A 25,049-nucleotide genomic window follows, 5' to 3' on the forward strand; every position below is an offset into this window, starting at 1 on the left:
TTTTAAGAAATAATGAATATGGTTCCTATTAAGAGGAGAGTATACAATTTGCCTCACATGGCAGATGTGCTTTAGAAACTTTGTAACATTTAATTCTCACAATGACACTTTCCCCTGGTACTTTTATCCTCATCAATAAAATGGGGGAAAATGACCAAATATTTTGCTTACGGTCACATAACTCATAAAATGAGGACCCAGGAATCAAGCATTGGTTTTCTGATTTCACAGTTAATTTTTCTTTCCCCTATATCATTGCAACCCAAGAACTTGAATCAGTTTTTCGGAAGTGAATACTTGGGAGGAAAGAAGTATGGGTAAGTTGGAAGTAGTAGAGAGGAGGTGAGAAGCAATTAAAAAGCATATTGCCTCTGTTAAAACAGTTTACAAACTGACAAAATACAGCGTTGGCAGGGCATTTTAACCAATGAGTATTTATTAAAAGCTAGGGGTGCACCAGGCACAATTCTTGTCCAGTAGGCCAACAAATACAAATGATGTAACCAATTCACTTATTAGCTTATCTGATTAAACAAAATACATTTCATAGAAATGATTATAAAATGCATCATAGATAAACAGAATATCTTTTATATTACAGATATTAGGGTACCTAAATAATTATGAATAAAAACCAGCCAACCCATATGGTAAATAGAAGTTAGCAAAACCACTAGTTAAATATTTTAGTCAGCAAGAGAAAAGCATGCTATCATCATGCTGAGATGGGTTTCAGCATTAATTACAGACATCCTATTTCAAAACACACACAGTCCACCTACAATCTTAAAAATGCAGTGTTTTTCATCCTGCATCAAATCACTATCATACTTTTTGGTTTAAAGATTAGTTTTGGTTTCAACATAAGTTAATTTAGTACTTTAGTCTCATGTCTCACAAATTCCTGACCTGGGGTGGGTGAGAATCAGTTCTATTAGTTATTAGAGGAACAAAACATAAAATGAGATAGTTTAATCCACTTTGTCCAGTACTCTTGCCAATACTCAACTGAGAAGTTAAGATGATATACAGGTGACTTAAACCAGAACATAACAGCAGAAGGGAGAAAACCAAAAACTAAAATGTTATTTGTTTGAAGCAAGTCTGTCCATTAGGGCTTTTTTGTTTCTTTTTATCTTTTGGGAGAGTCATGGCAAATTCTTTAAAGGATCCTATCGAGTTTGTTGGCACACGATATATCCCTTAGTTTGAAGGTTGGTTAAGAGGGGTGTACAGGAGAGAAAAGGCAGGTGGGTAGGACTGAAAAGGCATGGAGTGGAGGAGTATGTCAGTACCGCTGACACAGTCACGATAACCCACTGAACCACAGTCGTCCAAGTCTGCCAGGCCCTTCCTGAGACCTCCAGAGATGGGTCTGTTTTTTTCAGGCAGCAGCCCTGAAAACTTCCTCAGAGAGTCAAGGTCAAATTTTATTGCACAGGAACCAAAATTATTCCCCTTCCCCCATTTCCTGAGCTGGAGACCTCCAAGGGCAAGCACGGCTGGGGCTGCCCATCTGCTTGCTCCTCTGGCCAGCAGGGAGCACTCCACCAGAATGCCTGGGGAGCACCTACTTCAAGGGAAGTGCGAGGTTTTGCATTGGTCCAAGCTTCTGGCTGGTCAGTCACCATTCTCAAGTAGCTTTTGTAAGTTGTTTTGTATCTTGAAATAAGAGAAAAGCTCCTGTTATTACATAGAATGGAGTATATTAAGGGCATATTTGCTATGGTCTATATAATGCTTGAGCTTAACCTCTTCTATCTTGAATAAAAAGCTACACATGGGTTCAATTTAGATCAGGCAAATAAATGCATGATTGTGGCATAGAATTCTGTTTGACAAACCACTTTAAAATGAAAAAAGGCTAAAAATTTTTTGAAAGAGTGGCACAAAGATGAAAATGTCGGTAGAGACTAAGAGAAACAGAAGACCTGGCAACACCAGGTGTGACCCATATGCATTCAGAGACAATGAGAAACCGGGTTTGACAAAGCCCATGTGATGGTCTGAATCGGACAAACACCACAAATAATGTTTAACACTCCTATTAGACATGACATTTCCCACTGACCCTGCCTATCTGTGGATCTTAAGACCACAGTATAGTGTTGGGCATTGAAAATGTGCTTGGTAAATGTTTGTTGGGTAAATGAACTTTAAAGAATTCAGAGCAAGGGATTTTCAAGAGCCAATACTGTGAGGGAGTAGGGAACCCTGTGGAACAAAAGAAAGAGAACGGTCTTCTTTTGGAAGAACATTCTGTGATGTCCTAGAGATCTAATCAGTATGTGCCAGGAACATCATGTGTGCTCACCTTGACCACACACCACCACACACAGAGGGAGGTTTTATACACCAAGCTAAGGGCCAGAGATGCTACGTAACAAGACCAGTCACACAGTAAGTGGCAGAGTAGGGAAAAGAACAGACATCTGACTCCAAAGTTCATGCTCTTTCTTCTGCACTGCTCCACCATTAATGCCATTCCCAGTACTAAGAAAATAAGTATTTACTTCTTTACCTGTAAGAGGCATTGCCTTCATCCCCCAAATTCCTACTTCATATCTTCCCTAGCTTCCCACAGGACCAAAGATGAATGGAAAAGCAGGAGTGGGGAGGTAGAGAAAGAAATGAAATAAAAGACTGATATCCAAAATATTTAAAAACCTGCAAAGACAAAAACCCCAAAAGTAAAACAAAGGAGATAAATGGGCAATTTACAGAAAGAATATTACAGAAAGAAATCCATATGGCCAGTATATGTATGAAAAGATGCTCAACCGCAGTAGTAATTAGGAAAATGCAAATACAAACCATAATGAGATTGGACTTCATACTCTTAGACTAGGAGGTAGTAGGGGGTCAGAATGGCCTAATGGTGCCCATCTTAGAGAAACTGAGGAGACATTTGAAGCTAATTAGTTGACAAAGTCCTGCGTAACCTGTCAGTGTCAAGTGAAAAGGACGACGGAAAGGGCAGTGATGCCATGAACAGAAATGGGGAAGTTACAAGAGGGCAGATCAGGAGGCTGAGACATGACCAGTCCCTGCAGGAGAGTAGAAGGAAGTTGCTGGTACTGAGTAGAAAGAGCTGAGACCTGGCTCTGACTTTCCCGCAGCACACAGCTGCTGTCCCCCGACCATGCGCTGCTGCGTTACTACCAGCTTCCCTTAGGCTTGGGGGTGCAGATGGAGCAACAGCGCATGGGTGTGGCCTGGTGGCTATTTTTATACTAAGATTCCTATGAGCAATGTGTGCAACTTACGACTTTTTACAACTTCAACACATTCCTTTTGACCCTAAATCCCCTCTTCCCTTCTTCTGCTTTGGGACACAGGTTTCTGTTGGTAGTATAGGCCTCCTAGCCAAGTAGCTGGGCTCTGCACAAGACATGGCCAGCTGTCTGCCTGTTGTGGACGAGCTCTCCTGTTTTCCTGTCCCTCATTACAGAAAGTGGTGTCCCAGCCGGGCCCGGCAGGGGAGTGGGAAGAAATGCACGGGAGGGCAGCAGGGTTCCGTGTGTTTCCAGTCCAAAGAACACCACTGTGTGCCAGAGTGAACGAGAGAGAAAATTACCATCCCGTTCTCTAGGTCAGCACGGAAGCCAAACATTTCTAAGCATTTCATCCAAAAAATTTTATCTTCAATTCTTAGCAACTGACATTTTAGAAGGGAAAACAGTTCTCTTTGCTATCCCATACCTTCTCTAGCTTAATTGTGGATTTAAAAGAAAATTTCCAAGCTTGCCCACCGATACAGTGATTCAGTGGGAATTATCTGTCATGCCTTGGTTTAGAACAGAAGTATGCAGACTCCTTTGCTCTCCATACTTCAGTGGTTAAATGCTAGATACCATTTAGTATTGCAAGACAAGCATAATTTGACTCATTTGTATTTCATGTTTCTTCCCAAGTGAGCATAACTGCACCATTGTGGAAAGCCACCAAATACTTGGCATTTGTGGCAGCAATTCGAATTGAACAACTCACTCTAAACCTTTCCTTTAAGGATAAGGGTCAAAATAAAGCATGAGACAGGGACAGACATGCTGAAAGGAGAAATAAGAAATGTTAACTAGGTTTAACTCTGGGGATATTTCTGGGTGCCTACCTTCTCCTGTTCACCTCCCTACTCAGTGGGCTTATCCCCCAGGCCTAAGGTTGGATTCTGAGGAGCAGTAAAAGCAGAGGGCTTCGAAGCACAACTTTGAAGTCAGACCTGGTTCAAATTCCTGTCCAGCCAGCTCTCTGGGTGTGTCTCCCGGAGCAAGTTCACTTGAAACGTGGCTTCTTTTGTCAGATGGGAACAATGGCATGTATCATAGAGAGACTGAATGCAAATATTTTCTGTATGGCGACAACTAACCTGGGTGGAGCTGGGGGCTGCCCTCTCTGGTTGCGGGCACTCCTGACCGTGCCCCTCCCCGAGCCCTGTGTCAGCCGACACTTACCATTGGGCCCTATGGCACAGAGAATGATTTCTAACCAAGTGGGAAAACCACAAGGTCAACCAACAAGGAAGATGGGGTTGGAACCTATTTCTCAGTGGAAAACCCCCTGGCTGCGTATGGTCATTTAGGTGGCCTGTTGCACAGCCATGCGTGTGTAACCCCTGCCCTGTGGCAGTGGACAGGCACTACTGCGACGCCCCCAACCCAGGAAAGAGACCTGTCACCTTTTCTAGTCTCATTATGTTGGCTGTAAGCTCTCGGCACAGGACCTCCACATTTAACTGTACGTGTGACCCCGGGCTGGATGGTGCTGTCTGTCTGTAAGAACACAGAGAAGAATTACTGTGGGCAGGGATGGCAAAGAAAGAAGTGGAATGAACACATTTTAAATTTATCTGACCAGAAAACTAGGTTATAATAGAAGACAGTGTGCATTTACCTTGTTCACATCAGAAAGGCCCTGCAGTAATCCTCAACTTCAGACTAGATGTTTAGGGGACTAAGTCTTCAAAGCTTAGCTGGAAATCTCTTAAGCTATTTTTGTTTAAGTGGCTACATTGCGCCTCAGCTTCCAAACACAAATCAGACAATTATTCTTAGACTACTTTTACTGACTCCCGATACCCTCTCTCTGCCCACAACTGCACGCATGTGCAAGGCTTACTGCTCTTCTCAGTCACGTATGTACTGTTTATAGGAGAAGCAACCGTTTACACTAGAACTTTCCTAATGTTTAGGAATGTCTTTAGTCAAACTTCTGTTGATGTGTGACTTTTGCAGTTCCTTCTTTGAGACCTGCGGTACAAACATAATTGCCCTTGTCTAGTAATATAACCGATGTATTCACTATTTACCACTTGACTGTTAAAGGCATGGGCTCTTACTCTGAGGTCCACTGGGGTCCTATACCAGCTAAAACTGTAGGAAATTTAGAGATGTGTGTACATTTTCCCAGAGAGCTGCTCTAAAACCAGTGATTAGATTTTCATGTTAAGGTTAAGAACCATGGTCTGTTATCTCCTTTCTATTTCTTGGTTGTAATTTAATTTTAGATGTGAAGTTTTTAGATGGCATTGACTGGTCTAATTTATTTTACATAGGATCCATTTTTGAGACATAGGTACTTGGTAACTTATCGATGATTATCTAAATATTAAGAAAGCAATCAGATGTTTTTCACTGAGTAGTTCTGAAACAGTTTTTTCTTTGTCCTTGATCCATAGTATCAAAATCTTAGATCCCAAAAAGGAAACTGAATCTAAACCTTCTGATTTCTAATCGAGGTATCTGAGACCCAGAGTACTGATTTATCCACACGGAATTCTGACAATCCAGACCTTCCCGTCATGGGTATTCCCTGACCTCATATAATATGTGATCTTTGTGATTTTCCCTTTAAATGGTTGTTTTTCAAATTGCATCTCCTCCTGGATTGATTATTTAAATAGTAGAATAAGTATTCCATTTGCTTTCCATTAGTGGAATTTCCCCCTCATCATCATCGTTAATTAAATGGTAACAGGACATGAGGTACATTTTCCTAATAAAATCAACCCCTTATATGGTAGTGAACTAATAGTTTGCAATAATGTAGAGCTACCTCCTAGCTTTAAGTGTATTATTAACATTTTGAACAACACGTGAGAGAGTAAGGGCAGGGTATGAATTTATCCCAAACCATTCATTAGACTTATTACTGTTTCAAATGTATATTTATGGTTCAGAAATAATCTGTGTACCAGCATTGCATAAGCCATAGAACAAGACTTTTAGGTGACTGTTAAGACTGTAAAGAAAGGCCCTAGAATTGTATAGCATAATAGTTCTCAAAGTGTAGACCCCAGGCCAGCACCAGAAATTTGGAGAACGGGCCCTGCAATCTGTTGTAACAAGCCATCCAGATGATTCTGATACACACTGAAAATATCCTGACTCACTTCTCTGCTGTTCCTTGTAAGCAACCACTGGTGACTAGGTTTTTGTAGTCATATAGACCTGAAACCTGATTCTGTTAAAATTATTTCTCTGAGTCTCAGTTTCTTCATCTGTAAAATGGGAATAATAGCTATCTTATAAGGTTATGGTGAAGCTATGAGAGGAAACTGTTATCTGTGTAAAAGATCTACTGTAATAGATCTCTAGCACACAGTACTTACTCTGTAAAGAAATATCTCTACTTTTAAAACTTCAGGTAAAAGTATGCTCTAAACATGGAATACTTTATTTTACTTTTTAGAGAATGTGTCAAAATCCTCATGTAAATGGGTTTAAAGGAAAGACCACTATGGCAATAGATTTAATTAGGTTAGGCATGTTAAAAATACATGGTAGAAAATACGTGGTAGAAAATCTTCACAGACACATTCAACTAATTACTAGTCACATGGATCTTTATAGTGGTCAAGAGTTTTGTAAATAAGTGAGTTCATACAAAGAGTTATATATGATGAAATGTGCTGAGTTACTTGAATTGCTTCTTTTCTATGAATGTCTTTTGACTCATTGCCATTGTACGAAGATAAACTTGACTATCTTAATAAATGGGCCAAGGTCACAACTGAGTCTTAGGATAAGAGAACAAGATAATGTAAAATTAGGCTTGTTTCTTGCCTTATCACTGGCGACACTGTAGCAACTCAAGAACATGAAGAGTCAGGTCATTTCTTTCCATATATACACTTAACAAAATGTCTCATACAGAATGTATCCTCAATTAATGCTTGCTAAGAAGGATGCCAAGCTCAGGTCAAACATTATACTAAAGTGAACAGCAAGCAGAAGACAGCACTGGAGGGAAGTGTCTTACTCAGTCTGATGGGTGTCCACAATGGAGGTTAGTGACCCCAGCCGCTCCTCCAGAGAATTAATTCTGTATCTCATGTAGAAGGTCGAGATGATTAGTGCACAGACACTGGAAAGGGATAAAAGAGAAATTCCCAATAGGTTAGTGGCCAGGACCGGATTGATGTTCATAAAACAGTAACCTCAGAGGCAACACTGTACATTTGAGGCAAGGTATTTTCCAAAATAACTTGGCCACAGAGATTTCAAAAGTCTTTTTTCAACAGACTGATGCTTGCACTAAACTTTAGAACTAGAAGGATATTGAAAATTCTCTATTTCCTCAATTTACAAATAATGGCATTTCAGTAGTCTCGCTCAAGGCCAGCCAATGTAGATTCCCGAGCTGGTGCTCATTCCTCCCACCAGGTACTGTCGAAGGCCCTGGCCAGCGAGTGTCCAGTCTTGTGACTCACATTCTCTGCTTTATCTGGAAACCAAACTGCAGATCCTCCTTGGTTCCGAGGAACAGCCTAGAACTGGGTCAGGTTATTTTCAGAAGAACAACTGGCTAGAAGCTACAGGCTAGTTACAGGCTAGAAGCTGAGAGGGAACTTAAAAAAGTCAATGCCTAAGTTTTCAATAAAGGGGATGACATTTTCAAGTTGTTTTGGTCTCTATCCAGAGGACACGGGATAGATGGAAAAATAAACATGAACAAAGATGCTGCATAATCCAGGAAACCATTTCCTAACTAAGAGTATCTACTTAGAACTTAGTCTTCTGCTGGATTTGGCATATTTTGCTTTTCCTTCCTTCCTTCCCACTATTTATTTAAATAAGAAGGGGATGAATATGAAAAGGTGACCTAAGTTTAGGAAAAAAGGTATTGAAGTAGGAGACAAAAATTTCCCCCTAAAAGATTTGGGTCATATTAGAGGCAACTGAGATTCACAATGGCTCTTGGTAACGTGATGACATTATTCCTGTAGTGAAATGAATCATTAAGTCATTCATAATAAATACACTTACTTACACAATTGCATAGAATATAAGAATATGGTGGAGAGTCGGACATTTCTGAGACTTTACTCTGGGTATGATTCCAATGGTTTCTGACTGACCTGTTGGGTGGAAAACAAAAAGCTTCTGTTTAAAAATGATAACACATCTCCTTCGCGCAGCAGTATCCCTATAGGGAAGAAGTACTTGAGAGACAGAATTATTTCCAGGTAATAAAAATCAGAGGAAATACTAACCAAAGCCTTTGCTTCTCATTTTAACCAGTAGTTACAATTCCTTCCCACATGTTGCATTCAATACATATCTATTGAGAGCCTTCTCTGTGCCAAGCATTGCGATGGAGTGACTGGTGAACAATACAGACCCCATCCTTGATCTCCTACCAGTACAACTGGTAAGCAGTTATTATAATAATCAGTAAATAATAATAAAATAACGTGAGTTTTACTGGTAATTTTTGAATCACAACCTCAAAGTATTCAGAATAATGAAAGGTCTTCCACGAAGGCTGTTCACCTTTGTATGCCCCACAGTAAAGCATGGAACTGGGTATAGTTTGTTGAGTGAATAAATGAATTAACATGCCAAGACCTACAGCAGGAAGGGAGGGGGAGGGAATAGCAAAGGCAGTCATAAAGTGAAACATGAGGGCCCTTTAAAAATTACAGGCAGATGCCCACCCCTGCCCCCCAAATAATCCATTCCTTACCATGCCCAGGGAGACTCTTGGCTTTTCCTTCAGGCACTCTGTTCACAAGGGCATCCGCCCGAGTTGGTTTTGCTTCTCCCTTGGAGACATTCAGAACTGTCTGGGATTCTGTCACATGGAAATCTACCAAGATGAAACGGGGCTGGGTAAGCTTTCTCCCCAGTGCGTTTAAACACATAGGATCAACCACAAAGCAAATCAATCCCTTAATATGCATAATCGCCAAAGAATATAAATGGATCTTCTTACAAGCTGGTTGAGTGGTTTGGGGATGAAATCCAATGTTCAAGCAAATAAAAAATAAAATGATAGAAGGGCAGTCTGTCCTTATCCCACTGACTCATGGGGACGATTCAGCTATAATAATTAATAATATTACTAAAGAAGAGGTAAGAAAATACTGCATGTTTCTGCCTTTCAACCACTCCAATATTATGTCTATTTAAGAGACTTTTTTTTTCTTTTTTGTCACACCATGTGGCTTGTGGGATTTTAGTTCACCGACCAGGGACTGAACCTGGGTCCTCGGCAGTGAGAGCGTGGAGCCCTAACCACTGGACCACCAGGGAATTCCCAAAGAGACATTTGTTAAATGCGTACTACCACATAGGCAACTCCTTTTCCTTGAACTTTCAAACTACCCTCTGTTTAGAGTCCCTTCCTAATTGTTAGCTCAGAAGGTGTGTTGTTTTTTGGTTGTTTTTGGCTTTTGGTTGAGCTAAGGATGTTTTGTGGAGAATTAAATTTCAGTAAAGATACAGAAATCTCCCAGACCTCGAGAGTTCTCAGATTCAGGAGTCTGGGATCCAGAACTGCTGTATCCTTCCATGTCTTGCCTTCTTTGCCGTACCACTCCATCCAGATCTGAGAATTCGTCGTTGAAATCCTGAGGGGAAATAATGAAATGAAGAGAGAGGCCCATTTTCCTTTATTCAACAGACAGAACTTTGTAACCTCCAGGCCTTTCACTTAGGCCTGACCTATAAAAAATGGAAAAGAAGGAAGGATTACCCCATACTACTGGGTTTCCTCAACAGATCACGGAGTATCTGGTTACTGATTTTTTTGGGCAGTTAGAATTCTGTTAACAAACAGTGGCCAACTCGTTTGAAGTAACAAATGTCTAGGAAAAAAACTGGGATGCTGTTGTTTGAAAAGCTTCTAGGGTAAAGCTAGAGAAGTCTCATTAGCATTTTGTAATGAGAAAACATGACCAAAACAGACATACACAAGGCAAATAAGTAGCTAGAAAGTTCTAGATGCATGTTCTAAATGCAGAGAAAGGTTTTCTCAAATTATAGTTTTAAAAAGGTATTGGAAATAGAAAAGGGAAAATGGCTTTAGCAAATTAGACACCGAAAGGAAAGTTTTAGCTTTTTTATTCCCTCGAACAAATCAAAACAGGGTCAGTAACATTACTTCTAAATGACAAAAGGGTGAGAGAGGAGTGAGGAGTCGGGGAAAAAGCAGGATGTTTTTACTGTGTATCCCACTTGTTCCCCAAAGTGCGTAGGAAATGAAGAGACAAGACGCGTCACTAAAATGTCGCGGTGAAGGCACAATTCGGCGAGCTTTTCACAGTTTATTTAGCTGCCAAGTGAAGAAGAGGAGACATATCTTGTAAGCAAATTACCAACCAAATTACCAACCTTTCACCTTCAACTAGCTGTCTCCTGATCATTTCAATAGTCATTTCAATGTCATGCAAGAAGTTATAGGGGAAGGAAAATTTTAAAATTCCAGTCTCCTCAATTTAATAATTAATTGAACAGCTACTACAGATCAGGCAGTATGCAAAGCTCCAAACACACATGACTGCGCCTGATCTCCACAGCCACGTCAGGAGCCTGGCATTTTACTGGGTGAGGAAGCTGAGTCAGAGCCGTTAAAGAGCTTGCCCCATGGCATAGCTCAGCTGGGTGGAACCCAGATTCGAAACCATGTTTGAGGGTAAGTGTTTCATTCTATTTTGTACTGTTTCTCACTATTTTTTAAGGTAGATTTTTTTTTTCAAAAAATTGAGATAAAACTCACCAGTTTAAGTATACAAATGTAGTGGATTTTAGAATAATTACATTGTCGTACAACCGTCACCACTGTCTTATTTCACAATACGTCCCTCTCCCCCCAGAAAGAAGCCCTTTACCCGTTAGCATTCACTCCCAATCCCGTCCCTTGGCAACCACGAGTGCATTTTCTGCCCATATGGATTTGTCTGTTCTGGACATTTCATATACATGGAATCATGCAACATGTGGCCTTTTGCGTCTGCCTTCTTCCACTAAGCATAATGTGTTCAAGGTTCGTCCGTGTTGTATTATGTATCAGTAGTTCTTCATTTTTATGGTCAAATAATATTTCCCTGTATGGATATATTACATTTTATTTATCCATTTATCAGCTGATGGCTATCAGGGCTGCTTCCACTTTTTGGCTATGATGTGTAATGCAGCTATGAACATTCTGGTTTAAGTTTTTGTGTGAACACGTTTTCAATCCCTATACTTTTTAACAGCTCTCAAAAAAAAAAAAGATTTGTAGGGCTTCCCTGGTGGCGCAGTGGTTAGGAATCCACCTGCCAATGCGGGGGACACGGGTTCGAGCCCTGGTCCGGGAAGATCCCACATGCCACGGAGCAACTAAGCCCATGCACCACAACTACTGAGCCTGTGCTCTAGAGCCCGTGCGCCACAACTACTGAAGCCTGCGCACCTAGAGCCCGTGCTCCGCAACAAGACAAGCCACCACAATGAGGAGCCCACGCACCGCAACGAAGAGTAGCCCCCGCTCACCGCAACTAGACAAGGCCTGTGCGCAGCGACGAAGACCCAACGCGGCCAAAAATAAATAAAGTTAAAAAAAAAAATTGTAGATGTTGAAATTCTGGGCTCATACTGCTTCACCAAAGGTATTAACACGTTTAACGATTATCAATTTGGGAACAACCGTTTGAACAACACGGCTAGGACTCTCTTGGGCTTGCATGATACCATCACAGGTATAAATCTTGTACAAATCGGGGGAGCTACTTCCCGTTCGAGATTTACTCTGTAGTCAGAAAGTCTAAGGGAATCAAAGAATCTCTACCTCTTGGGCATTACAGCTTTCTTCTTTTACAGTTATTTCCGGGTATCCCTCATCTTCTCTACTAAGCTGTAAAGACTTTGAAGGCAAGAACTAGTTTTGATTTTTCCTGGTGTCCTTATGGGTACACTAGCATGGTGCCTTGAACATAGAAGGCATTCAACGACTTGTGGGATGAATCATGCCCTACCTAAATAGACTGGTGAATCCCTCTAAAACAACGCTGACAGACAAACAGAGCAAGATTTGCTGAATACCTCCATGGACCAGCAACTGGCTAAAACAGCGCACTATCATGTTTCTTTTCTTTTGCAGGATGACTCTTTAATTACCTGAAAAAGTTGATGACCTCCTACGGTCCCCTCTTCTTCAGGACAGAAATGCCCTGTTTCTTCAACTTTGCCTCCAATACTGTGGTCCTAAGCTCCTCCCGCACCCTGGTCATGGTGTAAGGAGAAGTGTGATTGTGGGACCTACTCACTTTCTTTTGCATTTAGATAGTTATGTAGGCAACTCACCAGAGGCAGAGATGAAGGGCGGTCTGCCTGGAAACTGTTTTCAAGAGAAGACGGATTGGGACTGTTGCCAGTACTTGTATTCTGAAATTATCGAAACAAAATTAGTTTTACAAAATGAAAAAACCAGATCAACTACAAAACCATAAGAAATACAGAAGAGAGACAGCAATTGAGGCTCAGAGAGGTTGTACTCACTTCTAAGTGTCCACACACAGACTTCAGTAGTTTGTAAGTTGAATCTCTGGAGAGTAAGGAGACAAATATGTACTGAAAAACAAAATAATAATTATTTAATTATTAACAGATACTGCTCGACTAGAAGTGAGTGTTCAGAGTTAAAAAATTTGTCTGTATATTTTTTCATTTTCAAACACCATAGACTATATTCTATACCAAGTCTGTATTCTCATTCCACCCAGCCACACATTCCGTTTTTATTCCATTCCTGGAATAAAGTGAATATATTCTCCCACAATAGCAACAAAACTCTCAAACCCAACTTAAATAATACAGAAATGTAGAGCAAAATGAAATCTCCGGTGCTCTGACATAGGTGCCCCAAACAAGCATGGATGGAAAAGACCTGGATAGTGAAGAAAGGCCAGTTGTATTCGCCAGGTCCTCTTTTAAGCCTCTCCCTCCCTTCCCCGCCCCCCTTTTAGAAGGTATTTAACAATTCCCAAGGGTCTGCTTTCTCTGCTCTGACCTAGATTTCCATTGAAAATGTCCCAGCCACTCTAAAAGGCTCATTCTTTTTCAAGCCACTTCCAGATTCTTTCTTGTACAAATATGGAGATTTTCTGGTGAATGCTTATAAATAAGTTATGGGAAAGAAGTCAAGTCAGAGCTAGACAAGTAATTTGGAGACAAATAACACAAGGAAAAATGATTTTACCATAAACCACACGTAGAGAAATAAAAAAGTTCACACTTTTTCCATCTATTTGAGCCACAGCATCTTTTCACGCCCCCTTTCCAAAGTTTGTGATTACCCTCTCCTGCATTCCCATGAGAGAAACCGATACACTTCCCGAGCAAATACTGTATTCCAAAGTAGTTAACATTACGGGTTCTGGCATTAGACAGACCGGGTTGCAAATTTTGGCTCTGTTACCTACCAAGTGGGTGACACTGGGCAAACTCTTAGTTTCAGTTTTCTTAACAATCCCCATCCCTTACAGTATGGTAGTGTGGAATAAACGTGTTAAATATAAGGAAAGCATTTTGTGTACGCCTGGCAAGAAGTACCTGATGCTTGTTAGCCATTCGTATTAAAAAATAATAATAATCTAGAAACATATTAACATATTTCCTAGCTCATCAGAATAGCCTCTTTTAATCTTTCCTTCTTTCTCCTTCCCCCTTTAAGTTATTCAGTATGATTAGAAATGAATTGTAGCTTTTATGCTTTCATAAAAATAGTAGGTAAAATATTAAAAAAGAATTTCAAGTGAAACATGAGTAACCAAACCATTCTACTCTCTCTCTCTTGCCAAGGTGAAACACACATCGCTCTCCATGCAAATATTTCAGGTTGCCCATGTCTGGGGTAGCCCAACAGTCAATGACAGCTCCGGAACTTCTGTACTGAAGAGGGGTAGTTAAGGCAACCTGGAGGCAAAGAGGGCCTAGGAACTGGTCCTCAAGCTGAACTTGAATAGCAAGCCCAAGTTTTACGTCTTTAGGTTGGCTCTGGGGAGGCACCCAATGGAGGTTATGGGGAGGCTGGTCAACCCCGCCCCAGGGACTCCTCATATTGCCCTGCCGCACCCTGTGAATAAGGTGGTGGTGATGGTGGCGTTTTAAATAATAATAAAGAAATGAAATATATCCCTGTAGCCTGACCTGACCTCATAGATGTTAGGGAAAAGGAAGTTGGGAAAGAATTTTACTCTTTTGACTTTGGTCAGGTAAGTATAATGAAGTCAGCAGGAAATTCAAAATTGGCAACTATTACATTAGAATAAATCACCTTGTCAGGGGAAACAACACTACACAAATGTCTAAAGGCTGTGATTTCAAAAATTCGTCTTACAGAGTAACTCCTGATTCATGGTATTATGGTTCAGGGTCTTGGTCCTCCGCAAGAAGCCCCTAAGGCAATGAAACCCAGAGTAGGACAAAGCAGGGTGCCCGCACCTGCTGCGTACTCACCCTGTCTGTGACTGTCGCTATAATCAGGGCATTTGGCACCAGAAGGGCAGTTTTGGTTTTCTTTATCAGGGTTACCGAGAAAGCCGGAATAGAGATCTGAAACAGAATCACTGAGTTAACATGGGTTCAGGCTTCACAGAGCAGCACTCCAAATCTTCATGTTAAAGGAAAAATAAAAAAAGATAAAACCAGCAGCAAGCTCTCCAGCCTCCATGAAGAAAAGTGAATCTTAGAAGAGTGTCACCGAGGTCGTCTGGATCATCAAGTCTACAGAAGGGTTTGGTGGGAGACCTGGGACATGCGAATAGAATGCAAAATGTACAGCCATTTTAAAGGTAATCCCCAGGCTCTTAAGAAGTTACATGCTTGTGGTCATCTACTTTGAGCTCATCTCCACACACCCTCCTCTTTTCTGTCCTTAGGGAAAAAGGCTGAAAAGCACTGGTATAGTAGACCCATTTTTGAACAGGGAGTCTGGGGCCTGAATTCTCAGTTCTATTACTATCCACATGACTTATTCAACCTTGTAAGGTATCCTTTCTTGGCCTTGGTTTCCTGACTTATAAAATAGAGACAGTCTTACCTATTTCCCAGGATTTTCTGTGGATTAAATGAGATAATAGATGGAAAATGCCTAGCACTCAATAAAAATGTCATTCATTTCCTCATCTGTCTCATAAAAAAGAGGATGGGTGAAATACAAGCACCCTTAAGTTCTTTTCTGGCTCAAACAATAAAGAATAACAACAATGACAATTATAGCAGCTACCATTATCAATACCTATTTACCAGATGATAATTTCATTTAAATATGACAGTCCTATAATGTAGACATTCTAAGAGATAAATAAGGATGTTTGTTTAGAGAGGTATATAACTTTCTCAAGGTCATAAATAAGTTACAAAATAGAATTTGAACCAATCTGATCCAAAATAGGGATTCTTTTTCATACAAGGTACTGCAAGAATGTACCAGATGCTGCGAAGAATAGTAGATGTTCCTGATATTTTTATGTTACAGCCCTTCAACCAGGTTTGATCTCAAAGAAAAATGGATCACATCACTTTGATCCCTGAAAAGAGTCACCCCCACTCCTGGTAAAAAGAAAAGGGCCTGAATCCCTCCACAGGTGCACACACTCACATGAACATACATTTTGTAAAAATGCTTCACATATTCTGAAAGAGATCAACAAGGTCAGTGGGGAAGAGGAGGGGTTTATGTTAGTACTGCCAGCTTGAAGGACCAAAACTAAGCTTTCAGTTTTCTTACATTTTAATTTAGAACGTTTGCGTTCATATTAGGTTTATGAGATGGAGTTGTTCTACTGCCCCTCCAGGTTCCTGATGGGAAGACTATGAAGAATGAGGGGCTACAACACAGCAAAAATAAATAAATTAAAAAAAAAAAAAAAAAGAATGAGGGGCTAATCTAAATTAAACACTAAAGAAAAAAAACTATTTTGCCAAAGAACTCTACCCACGAAACTTTTGAAGTTGGGGAGATAATTCAGAAGTGATAAATTGGGATTACTTTGGGGAAAAGAATGTAAGATCTTCCAAGACAGATGATGATATAAAAATGAGCCTAATTTCGTTTCTCAGCAGCAACGCACACACACACAGTGATAAGGGGCTATAAATTTGGATTTTTGCAGAATGTAAGGCATGGAACACCCTTAAGAAGGAGTTTCTCTCAATTGCTTCATGAGTATAAGTGACAACTAGATAACATTTGAGAAATAAAGCATGAATCACTTCTCTGTTTGAGCCTAGATGCAATGTGATACATGCCTTTAATTTTACTAGCATCTAAAAATACAAACAGGGCTTCCCTGGTGGTGCAGTGGTTGGGAGTCCACCTGCTGACGCAGGGGACACGGGTTCGTGCCCCGGTCCGGGAAGATCCCACATGCCGTGGAGCAGCTGGGCCCATGAGCCATGGCTGCTGAGCCTGCACGTCCGGAGCCTGTGCCCCACAACGGGAGAGGCCACAGCAGTGGGAGGCCCGTGTACCGCAAAAAAAATAATAAAAAAATAAAATAAATAAAAATACAAACAGGCTGAGGAAAAGGTTCTGATTAAAGTTACACTTTAGGGTGCTTAGAAAATTCCCCTTCCTAGAGCAGATTGCTTGCTTGTTTTTAGTTCACGTGGGATCATGTTGGACCAAGGTCTGTTGGCAGTGAGCAAATTCTGCCGCAGAGCTGAAGCCCACATCTCCCTGACACCATCCTCAGTGGGTAAGGAATGTGCAAGTCACTATCATGGTTCTTATCTTCCCACCCCTCTTGTCTCTTAGATTAGAGACAGCACATGCAAAAGCAATCCCACATGTCCTTGTCTTTAAAAAACCAGGTCACTCCTGTTAGTTTTTGGTCAGTTCTTTCTTAGGTAGAGATAGGATTTTGAAACCATTGCTAGAATCATATTAGCTTGAAATCACTTACTGGCTTTGTGAATTCCCCATCCTTTAACAAAGGCTAATTTTTTAAAAAAATTATTTATTTTATTTATTTTTTGGCTGTGTTGGGTCTTCGTTGCTGCGTGTGGGCTTTCTCTAGTTGCGGTGAGTGTAGGCTACTCTTCGTTGCGGTGCGCGGGCTTCTCATTGTCGTGGCTTCTCTTGTTGCAGAGCATGGGCTGTAGGCATGCGGGCTTCAGTAGTTGCAGCACACGGGCTCAGTAGATGTGGCTTGCGGGCTCTAGAGCTCAGGCTCAGTAGTTGTGGCGCACGGGCTTAGTTGCTCCACGGCATGTGGGATCTTCCTGGTCCAGGGCTCGAACCCATGTCCCCTTTATTGGCAGGCGTGTTCTTAACCACTGCGCCACCAGGGAAGCCCAAGGCTAATTCTTTGTTCACTACTGTTTTCAACCCCTGCTGCTTTGGTCAGAGGTGTTGGCTCTCTCTATTCCTGAGAATTGTTTTTATCCCATGGAATTGGAGATCAGTAACACCCAGTTCCCTTCCCCACTTCATGAACAACTGCTTATAATCCAGAAATCTAGAAATATGGTGCAATACTATTCAATATTGCTTTGCATTATACTGATTCAAATAATACTGTGAATCTAAACTATGTTTATCTAAACATAACTCTGTACAATAAAAATTACATGTTTGATGTTAGTCTGCTGACTCAAAACCAAAATGAAGAATTTCCATTATATTTGTTAAGTGGTCTTTATTTATAAGACTGCCAGTGGCTTTAGGGAGAATATTTAAATAAAATATATCTACCAGTCAAAACAAAAGGAGTTTTTAATCAGCAACTTCAAGAGTATAAAAGCTGCTTATTCATAATCACGAATCAGAATGATTAAAATCTTACTGAGGGCTTCCCTGGTGGCGCAGTGGTTGAGAGTCCACCTGCCGATGCAGGGGATGCGGGTTCATGCCCCGGTCCGGGAAGATCCCGCATGCCGCGGAGCGGCTGGGCCCGCGAGCCATGGCCGCTGAGCATGCGCGTCCAGAGCCTGTGCTCCGTGACGGGGGAGGCCGCAACAGTGAGAGGGCCGCGTACCGCAAACAAACAAACAAAAACTCACTGAGGTCACGCAAACCCCAGGTGTTTCTCTGCCACTTTGTTCTGGTGGCCTGACTGAACTGTGTGATGTGACATCACAGCTCAAAGGGAAAGAATGTCAGTGGGGTGGACTTAGTTTTTCCCTTCTCATGCCAAAGTCCCAAGGGCCTCGTTTTAGAAGGCGGTGCCCTGGGAAAACTGCCAACTTCTTCAGGCTATCCTCCTTAAAGGCTCAGGTATCGTGGGCCTCTGCTCCCCCAAATCTGTGTTTAGTGAGAAGGAAAAGATGTCCGTGTTCACCGGGGACTGAGGGTATGTGACTCCCCCAGACCAGGCCTAAAATGCTCCAAATCCTGCTCATTTTGTGCTGGTGACAGAGTGAGCTCTAGTAAGTATCTTATTTGTAGGCCTGTTTGCCTAGATATCTCTGATGGTAACTGTGAATATGGTGTAAAATTCAGATTTCTTTAAAGAATTGTTTTGGGTTTAATGTATGTCTTTGAAACAAATTATGACACATTCTCCATATGAAAAACTTTAAGAGTGTACTGGTGACATCTTGGTAAAAAGGATTTAAGGTAGGATTGTGGGAGATATATATATATATATATATATATATATAAGGAAATGAATGAGAGAGTGCTGTTTAGGGAAAAAGGGAAGTTTGGGTTATCTAGAGGCATTTAGAACCTGTAGTATTTGGAACTATAGTAAAGGAAACTTGGTCTAAAGGAATAATAATGACACAAATATTTATAGACTTGCTACATTTAAAACAATTAATAGTCACAATATATAAGGAAATGCAGGATTAGCTTTCTTTCTGAAAAATTATACCAACCTTAGTGTCTTTTCCAAAGACCTTGGAATGAAAACAAATCCAGTTTTCTGATACAAAGAGCTTCCCCTGGTATAATATTTCTTTCTGTAGAGCACAGGTAAAACCTGGGAAAATATATACAGGTATAACATCATTTAGAATTTCCATTTAAAATGAAAATTGTGTATATATGTTGGTGACTCAGAGATGCACAGAGATAACACACTCACATGCTCGAAAGATCTCTCACCTCTTTTTCAGTCATCTTTAGTGGAATAAAGCTATGGAGATGAGAGTTTGTTTTTTAATTCCAAGTCTTACAAACTTCAGTATAAACGTCAAATGGAAAGGCAAGGGGCTTCCCTGGTGGCGCAGTGGTTGAGAGTCCGCCTGCCAATGCAGGGGACACGGGTTCGTGCCCCGGTCCAGGAAGATGCCACATGCCGCGGAGCGGCTGGGCCCGTGAGCCATGGCCGCTGAGCCTGCGCATCCGGAGCCTGTGCTCCGCAACGGGAGAGGCCACAACAGTGAGAGGCCCGCGTACCAGGGGAAAAAAAACTCCTCTCTTTGGGAAGGTGTGGGGAAGGTGTGTCATCCTTGTGCTAATGTTGGCACTGCTGCCCTTTCTACCCTGGTATGGTCACTAATGACTCCTTTTGAAATAGATGGTCTCATTGTGGGGAGAGCACATGACCCACACCTTCCTGTTTGGAGATGGTGGGAGGAAGCCAGCATGCTGCCTTAGCATTTGTGTACTGAGGGAAGCTGGAATGGAACCCTGGGCCCCAGATGCGCTCAGCGGAGCGGAGCAGGTGCTGAACATCGTGCTGGGCCAGGTGTTTAGGTGTGACCACTGAGCCCTGCACAGCACAGGGGTTGACATGTCTGTCCACCTACGTCTGTGTTGTCTTCTTCTAGTGGTCTCTCTTGCTCTGGTCTTATTATCTTAAATCTCAGCATGATCCAATCACAACACATTTCAGCAGTGAGTATGCAAGGCGAGGACATTCTGGAATCCCCTTGGATGGTTCCATATCATATCACGTGGAGGAGGTCCCTTTCCCATTCTACTCCCTTATCTTTCAAGGTGCTGGGTGAAAGCTGAGTGAGGTCGGTGTTATTGTTACATCATGACTTTCAGAAACCTATTCCCCTTGGTGATTCAGTCCCCAGACTCTTTCTTCCCCCAAACCAATTAGCATCTTTTCAAAGTCAACCAAGTCAGAACTTACTTTGCCTCAGGGGTTCCTCAGTGGGGACATCCAGAAACAGCTTGTGGAAGTGCATGTTTGCCTTGTCCTACAAGGACGACAAAACACAGGCATCACCGCTCTTGTTCTTCTCAAACATCACGAATTTTAACTTCAATCTAAATTATGTAACAAATCTCCCCACCCTTAACAGAGACTCTTAGGAGTTCATTCTCCCTGATCTCATAGTCCCCAACCCAACCCTTCAGTGAAAAACGTGGAAGGCAGGGCACAGAGGTTTCATTTTCCAACAAGATTAGTGACTTGCTGACTGGACATATATATATCTATAATCGTGAAGTAGCTGGTGGTCAGCCTTCTGCAGAAGTGGCTGGACAAGGATGTCCCTAATAAGAAATGAGATAAAATCTCACCAGGTAGTGGATCCCAGGGCACTAAAGGTCCCAGTGAGTACTCTCAGAAGAGGGTAGTGGTTAAAAGCCCTGTATCAGATTACCCTGAGTTTAAGTTTTAGCTGCACCTCTTCTGTGGCACGTGATCCTGGCCTAGTTACTTAACCTCTCTGGGCCAGTTTTCTCTTCTGTGCCAGTAGCTGCCTCAGAGGGATGCCGTAAGGCTTAAATGGGGTAATACGTCTCCGGTTTGTCACTGTGACTGTTACTGTTGTGAAGGTGTTCCCTTAACCAGTGTCAGGGGGAGGTGACAAGTAGGATTTCACACAAAAGACTTAACTCTCCAGGGCGGTAGAAGGCCCAAGAGTCTGAAATGCTGCAAATCACTTCATTTTCATCTGTTTCCACTTGTGACAACAATGTATAGACAGCAATTTACAGTTTGTAAAATGCTTTCACAAAACACCACCCCCAGCCCCACAGCAACCTGGGAACTGATGTCAGTTCAGGACCCTGTGCCTCAGGGATTATGAGCGACTTAACTGGCTCCACACAGCTACTAAGAGGTAGAGCTGGGTCCTCCATCCACAGGACCACTTTTCTTCAAAAGCATCCTAGCAGGCAGAGTCTTATGAGCGGAACAGAGAGATACCACACGTTGGCCCTTGACGATGCATTACTCAAACTAGGAGTAGTCTCAGTGGCAGAAATGGCCCTACTATTGCCATAAAGAAGAGCTTCAGACAGGTCATGCGTATGACAGATGGTCCCCTCAAGTCAACTCGTTTATAGATGAACACCTCACATAAAGTAGGTTAGCTCATGCTGCTTCCTTGGAGTACATCCTGCATCCAGAAAGTTTCCTTGATTAAAGCTAGGTGTTCTATCAGGGCTTTGCCGAGATCTTCTTTTTAATGGCTACAGTGAGCACTGGTTGCATGCTTGATTTAAAAATATCCTGGGCCATGGAGTCTTCAAAAGTGTGAAATTAATAAAAATAAAATTTAAAAAAAGGTAGGGACTGATCTAAATTAAAGGTGACATGACAAATAAATGCAATGCATGGTTCAACTGGATTCTAGAGAGGGGGAGCAAAAAGTCTTTATAAAGGACATTCACTACTGGGACAATTGTGGAAATCGAAAATGGATTTTATATTAGTAATATTTTTGTATATTTACTATTTAGTTAAATTTCTTGGGTGAGCCAACAGTTTCTTGTTCTAGTTCTTAGGAGATACATATTCAAGTATTTTAGGAGTGAAGTGTCAAAAAGCCCCAAACTGTTGGCCCCAGTAAGTATGTCATACTCTATGACACAGAACTGGGCTTTGTTACCCATCTGGGTGTATTTTGAAGCAGACCCCAAATTGCTTCCAAAGAAGAATCATGACCCTGTTCCCAGGTTTTCCTCCTCTGTGTGCAGTTGGGAAGCCTTCTATTCACACAGGTGCCTTATCACACTCTTTAATTGTAGTGCAAGGATGTCACACCTCTCCTGGTCTCCGCTAATTATTAGACAAGCACATGACTCTCAGTACTCACTGCCCCTCTGCATGTGCCGCATGGTCAGCTGTGAAATATAATGTTGATGAAAGCTCGCCCGAGGGAACTGCAGCCGGTCCTTTCTTCCTGATTCTCTAAAATCTGTGCCTACCTTAGTCCTGACCCTTGCGTCCCCTCTTCCCATTGGCTTCAATGCTTCTGTCACCCTCTGAGACAATACACATTTCATTCCCAAATTACCTGGCTGGAAGATGAGGCCTTTTTCCTTTCAATCTTAGAGTCATTCTTGCTTTCTGTTTTACAGTCATTCTTCTCACTTGCTAAAGAGGCACCATCAAGACTGGATTTCGACCTGAGGAAAGAAAATCCAAGAAGTCCGTAAGATGAATTTTTTACGCTACCATTAATTGTATACAGTGTAATACATCTTGATTATTATACCAGCTCACAAGAAAGCCTGACATTGATTTTTCTCTTCTAGACATCGATAATCCCTCAGGACTCTAAGGACACGGTGTGGGGGACGGGGTGATTCCAGCAGGCGGGATCCCAAACTGAAGAAACCGTACCTTTTGGAAGGGAGAAGTATCGATTGAGCTGTGAAAGTAATTATATCATCTCAAAAGTATTTTAAGCAGTATAAGGAGGAGTACTGGAGGCTGATTATTGAAACTGCAGCTATAGTTCAATCCAGAATTCTGTGAATACTTAACAAGTGTTAACTGAGAGAGGCATAATGTTAAATGCCTCGGGGCACACAAGACAGTCCTTATCCTTAAGGAACCTGTGCGCATATCAAGCATCTTTCTAAAAAGGCAGTACATGATGTAGCATCAAAACAATACATATCATGGGCGTTAGGAGGTGGTATAGAGACAGTTAAGTCCAACAGGAGGTAAGAGAAGAGACCAGCAGGTCAGTGAGGGCTTAATACACTGGGCCTAACAGGATGAGCAGGAATTGGGTATGGGGAAAAGAGAGACAGAACATCCCAGAGTGGGAAAATAGAAGTAAAATCAGGATAAAAAAAGAACATGTTTGGAAGTCCTTCCTTTGTTCTCATAAGGGCAGAGGTCAGAGCTCCCGGATTTCTTTCCAAGGCGATTCTAGTCCTGGCTCTTCCTTTGAGTAGAATTCGCATCTTTAACCGTACAGCGAAACCCAGCCATTTCAAAGTGGAATGCATGCATGATTTTTAGAGGTATACACATGGAAAAATTTTGTGATACAATTATGTAGATTTTTTTCTGTTTATTGGGGGGAAAAAATGGCACATGAAATTCATGATTCCACGATAGGATTCTCTAGAATGAGGCTCAGTTAAAATAATGTTTGGTTCAAAGTGAATTTAAGAAGACTCTTAAGCAATTTGGGTGGCATATGGGTGTGACAGAGGGACAGAAATGAAGTTAGAGAGACTTTGGACTCTGGCTTTCTCAGCTGTGAAGAGACTGACTATGTGATGTCCCAGGCCTCTGCTGCCCGCAACAGTTTTGAGTCCACAGTGCTCAAACCAGAGGCAAAATATCTCTCATCAATTCAAGGCACAGAGATTTGGATTCAGTTACTGGCCACTGAACCAATTCACAGATATAAATTTCTTTAGAATTCTAGGAATTACTTTTTAAAAAAAACTATGAGTAGACATTTGTACTCTACTTGAAAATAAAATTGTTTTTACAAATGTCAAATTACCTATTATTTATACTAGCCACTAATTTGAATTTATCACCTCTACTGATTCAAATTAATAAATGTTAATGGTACTGTCAAGGCAATGATCAGACCTTTTGAAGAACAATGGACTGTAAGCAAACGTGACAAAAGGGCAGCTGTACCCTTGATGATTTCAAGAGACACAAGTAGAAGGGCTTGTCTGCACAGCATTGGCTCTGAGGTAGGGGTGGGAGGCATGCTCATTTACATGCATTATTTCTTTGTATCTTTTCAACTGTGTCAGTCTCACTTCATACAGATGACTATGAGCAGGACCTGAAACCTAGTGCAAAACATTTTTATTCAAAAATTCAGAATTGGGGCTTCCCTGGTGGCGCAGTGGTTGAGAGTCCGCCTGCTGATGCAGGGGACACGGGTTCGTGCCCCGGTCCGGGAAGATCCCACATGCTGCGGAGCGGCTGGGCCCGTGAGCCATGGCCGCTGAGCCTGCGCGTCCGGAGCCTGTGCTCCGCAACGGGAGAGGCCACAACAGTGAGAGGCCCGTGTACCGCAAAAAAAAAAAAAAAAAAAAAAAAGTGAGATGCATCAAAACAGTCATGCAGAAAAGATGGAGACAGAATTGGGAGTGATAGTCAGAATAGAAAAATCTGGGGGCAGAGTGAAGACTTATGCTTGGTCCTGAGTGAGGCATAGATTTGCAGAGAAGCCGTGGGCTGGGTAGCCAGGAAGGAAGGGAAAAGCAGGAGTTATTTAATCATCCTTTAGCAGAGGACAAAAGACGTAGAAGGTAGGAGTTCTGACAGTTCTAATATGGGGAGGAGAGCTAGTACTCCTCCACTTGGTGTGGATAAATGGCCACCGTTACCTGTAATTGATCACTGGCTTAACCATTCTCTTTTAAGGGAACAAAAGCAACTTGAAGTTCCTACTTCTTCCTTCCAAGTGAAAGCAAGCACATAATTGGTGCCCCTGAGAGTGACGGGGACCAGAGCTCCACATCTCAAACCGCCTGTCCCCTCACAGCCCCACGACCAAACTGAGCCCGGCTTCCAGCACAGGCCCCAGGAAATGGGCAGCCCAGGGAGATGTGCACACCCCGCCCGGGGATCCCAGGCAGGGTTTCCCTCTGCTCTTTTCCGTGGCTGCCAGGAAAGTGAGACAGCAGGTGTGCACACCCACAGGCCGAGCAGACAATCC

The 25,049-nt window shown here is 42.0% G+C and overlaps 1 protein-coding gene and 1 long non-coding RNA gene across 7 annotated transcripts in view; one reads left to right on the forward strand and one right to left on the reverse strand.

Annotated features, from left to right (window-relative positions):
• Nucleotides 1-407: 407 nt before the first annotated feature.
• GRAMD2B (GRAM domain containing 2B) overlaps nucleotides 408-25,049 on the reverse strand; it is a 105,115-nt gene continuing 80,473 nt past the window's right edge. For 2 of the 5 annotated variants that reach the window (XM_004279854.3, XM_004279855.2), the window contains exons 3-14: nucleotides 22,416-22,527; nucleotides 20,300-20,366; nucleotides 19,089-19,192; nucleotides 14,721-14,816; nucleotides 12,762-12,833; nucleotides 12,567-12,647; nucleotides 9,739-9,850; nucleotides 8,965-9,087; nucleotides 8,269-8,356; nucleotides 7,258-7,362; nucleotides 4,676-4,769; nucleotides 408-1,662 (exon numbers count right to left, since the gene is read on the reverse strand). In XM_004279854.3, coding sequence (XP_004279902.1) covers nucleotides 1,621-1,662; nucleotides 4,676-4,769; nucleotides 7,258-7,362; nucleotides 8,269-8,356; nucleotides 8,965-9,087; nucleotides 9,739-9,850; nucleotides 12,567-12,647; nucleotides 12,762-12,833; nucleotides 14,721-14,816; nucleotides 19,089-19,192; nucleotides 20,300-20,366; nucleotides 22,416-22,527 — 1,096 coding nt within the window. In that variant the 3' untranslated portion in view covers nucleotides 408-1,620. Of the gene's footprint in view, nucleotides 1,663-4,675; nucleotides 4,770-7,257; nucleotides 7,363-8,268; nucleotides 8,357-8,964; nucleotides 9,088-9,738; nucleotides 9,851-12,566; nucleotides 12,648-12,761; nucleotides 12,834-14,720; nucleotides 14,817-19,088; nucleotides 19,193-20,299; nucleotides 20,367-22,415; nucleotides 22,528-22,624; nucleotides 22,745-25,049 lie in introns of all 5 variants that reach the window. The other 3 variants (XM_049707264.1, XM_033405813.2, XM_033405817.2) reach the window with 3 other exon arrangements.
• LOC125963809 (uncharacterized) lies at nucleotides 16,597-23,860 on the forward strand. 2 transcript variants are annotated; one of them, XR_007476219.1, is made up of 3 exons: nucleotides 16,597-18,625; nucleotides 22,480-22,553; nucleotides 22,657-23,860. It is a non-coding gene; the product is annotated as an uncharacterized LOC125963809 (long non-coding RNA). The 2 variants fall into 2 exon arrangements; XR_007476220.1 differs by lacking the exon at nucleotides 16,597-18,625 and adding an exon at nucleotides 21,574-22,119.

The sequence above is a fragment of the Orcinus orca genome, chromosome 3 (genome assembly GCF_937001465.1).
Source record: "Orcinus orca chromosome 3, mOrcOrc1.1, whole genome shotgun sequence".
Taxonomy (NCBI): domain Eukaryota; kingdom Metazoa; phylum Chordata; class Mammalia; order Artiodactyla; family Delphinidae; genus Orcinus; species Orcinus orca.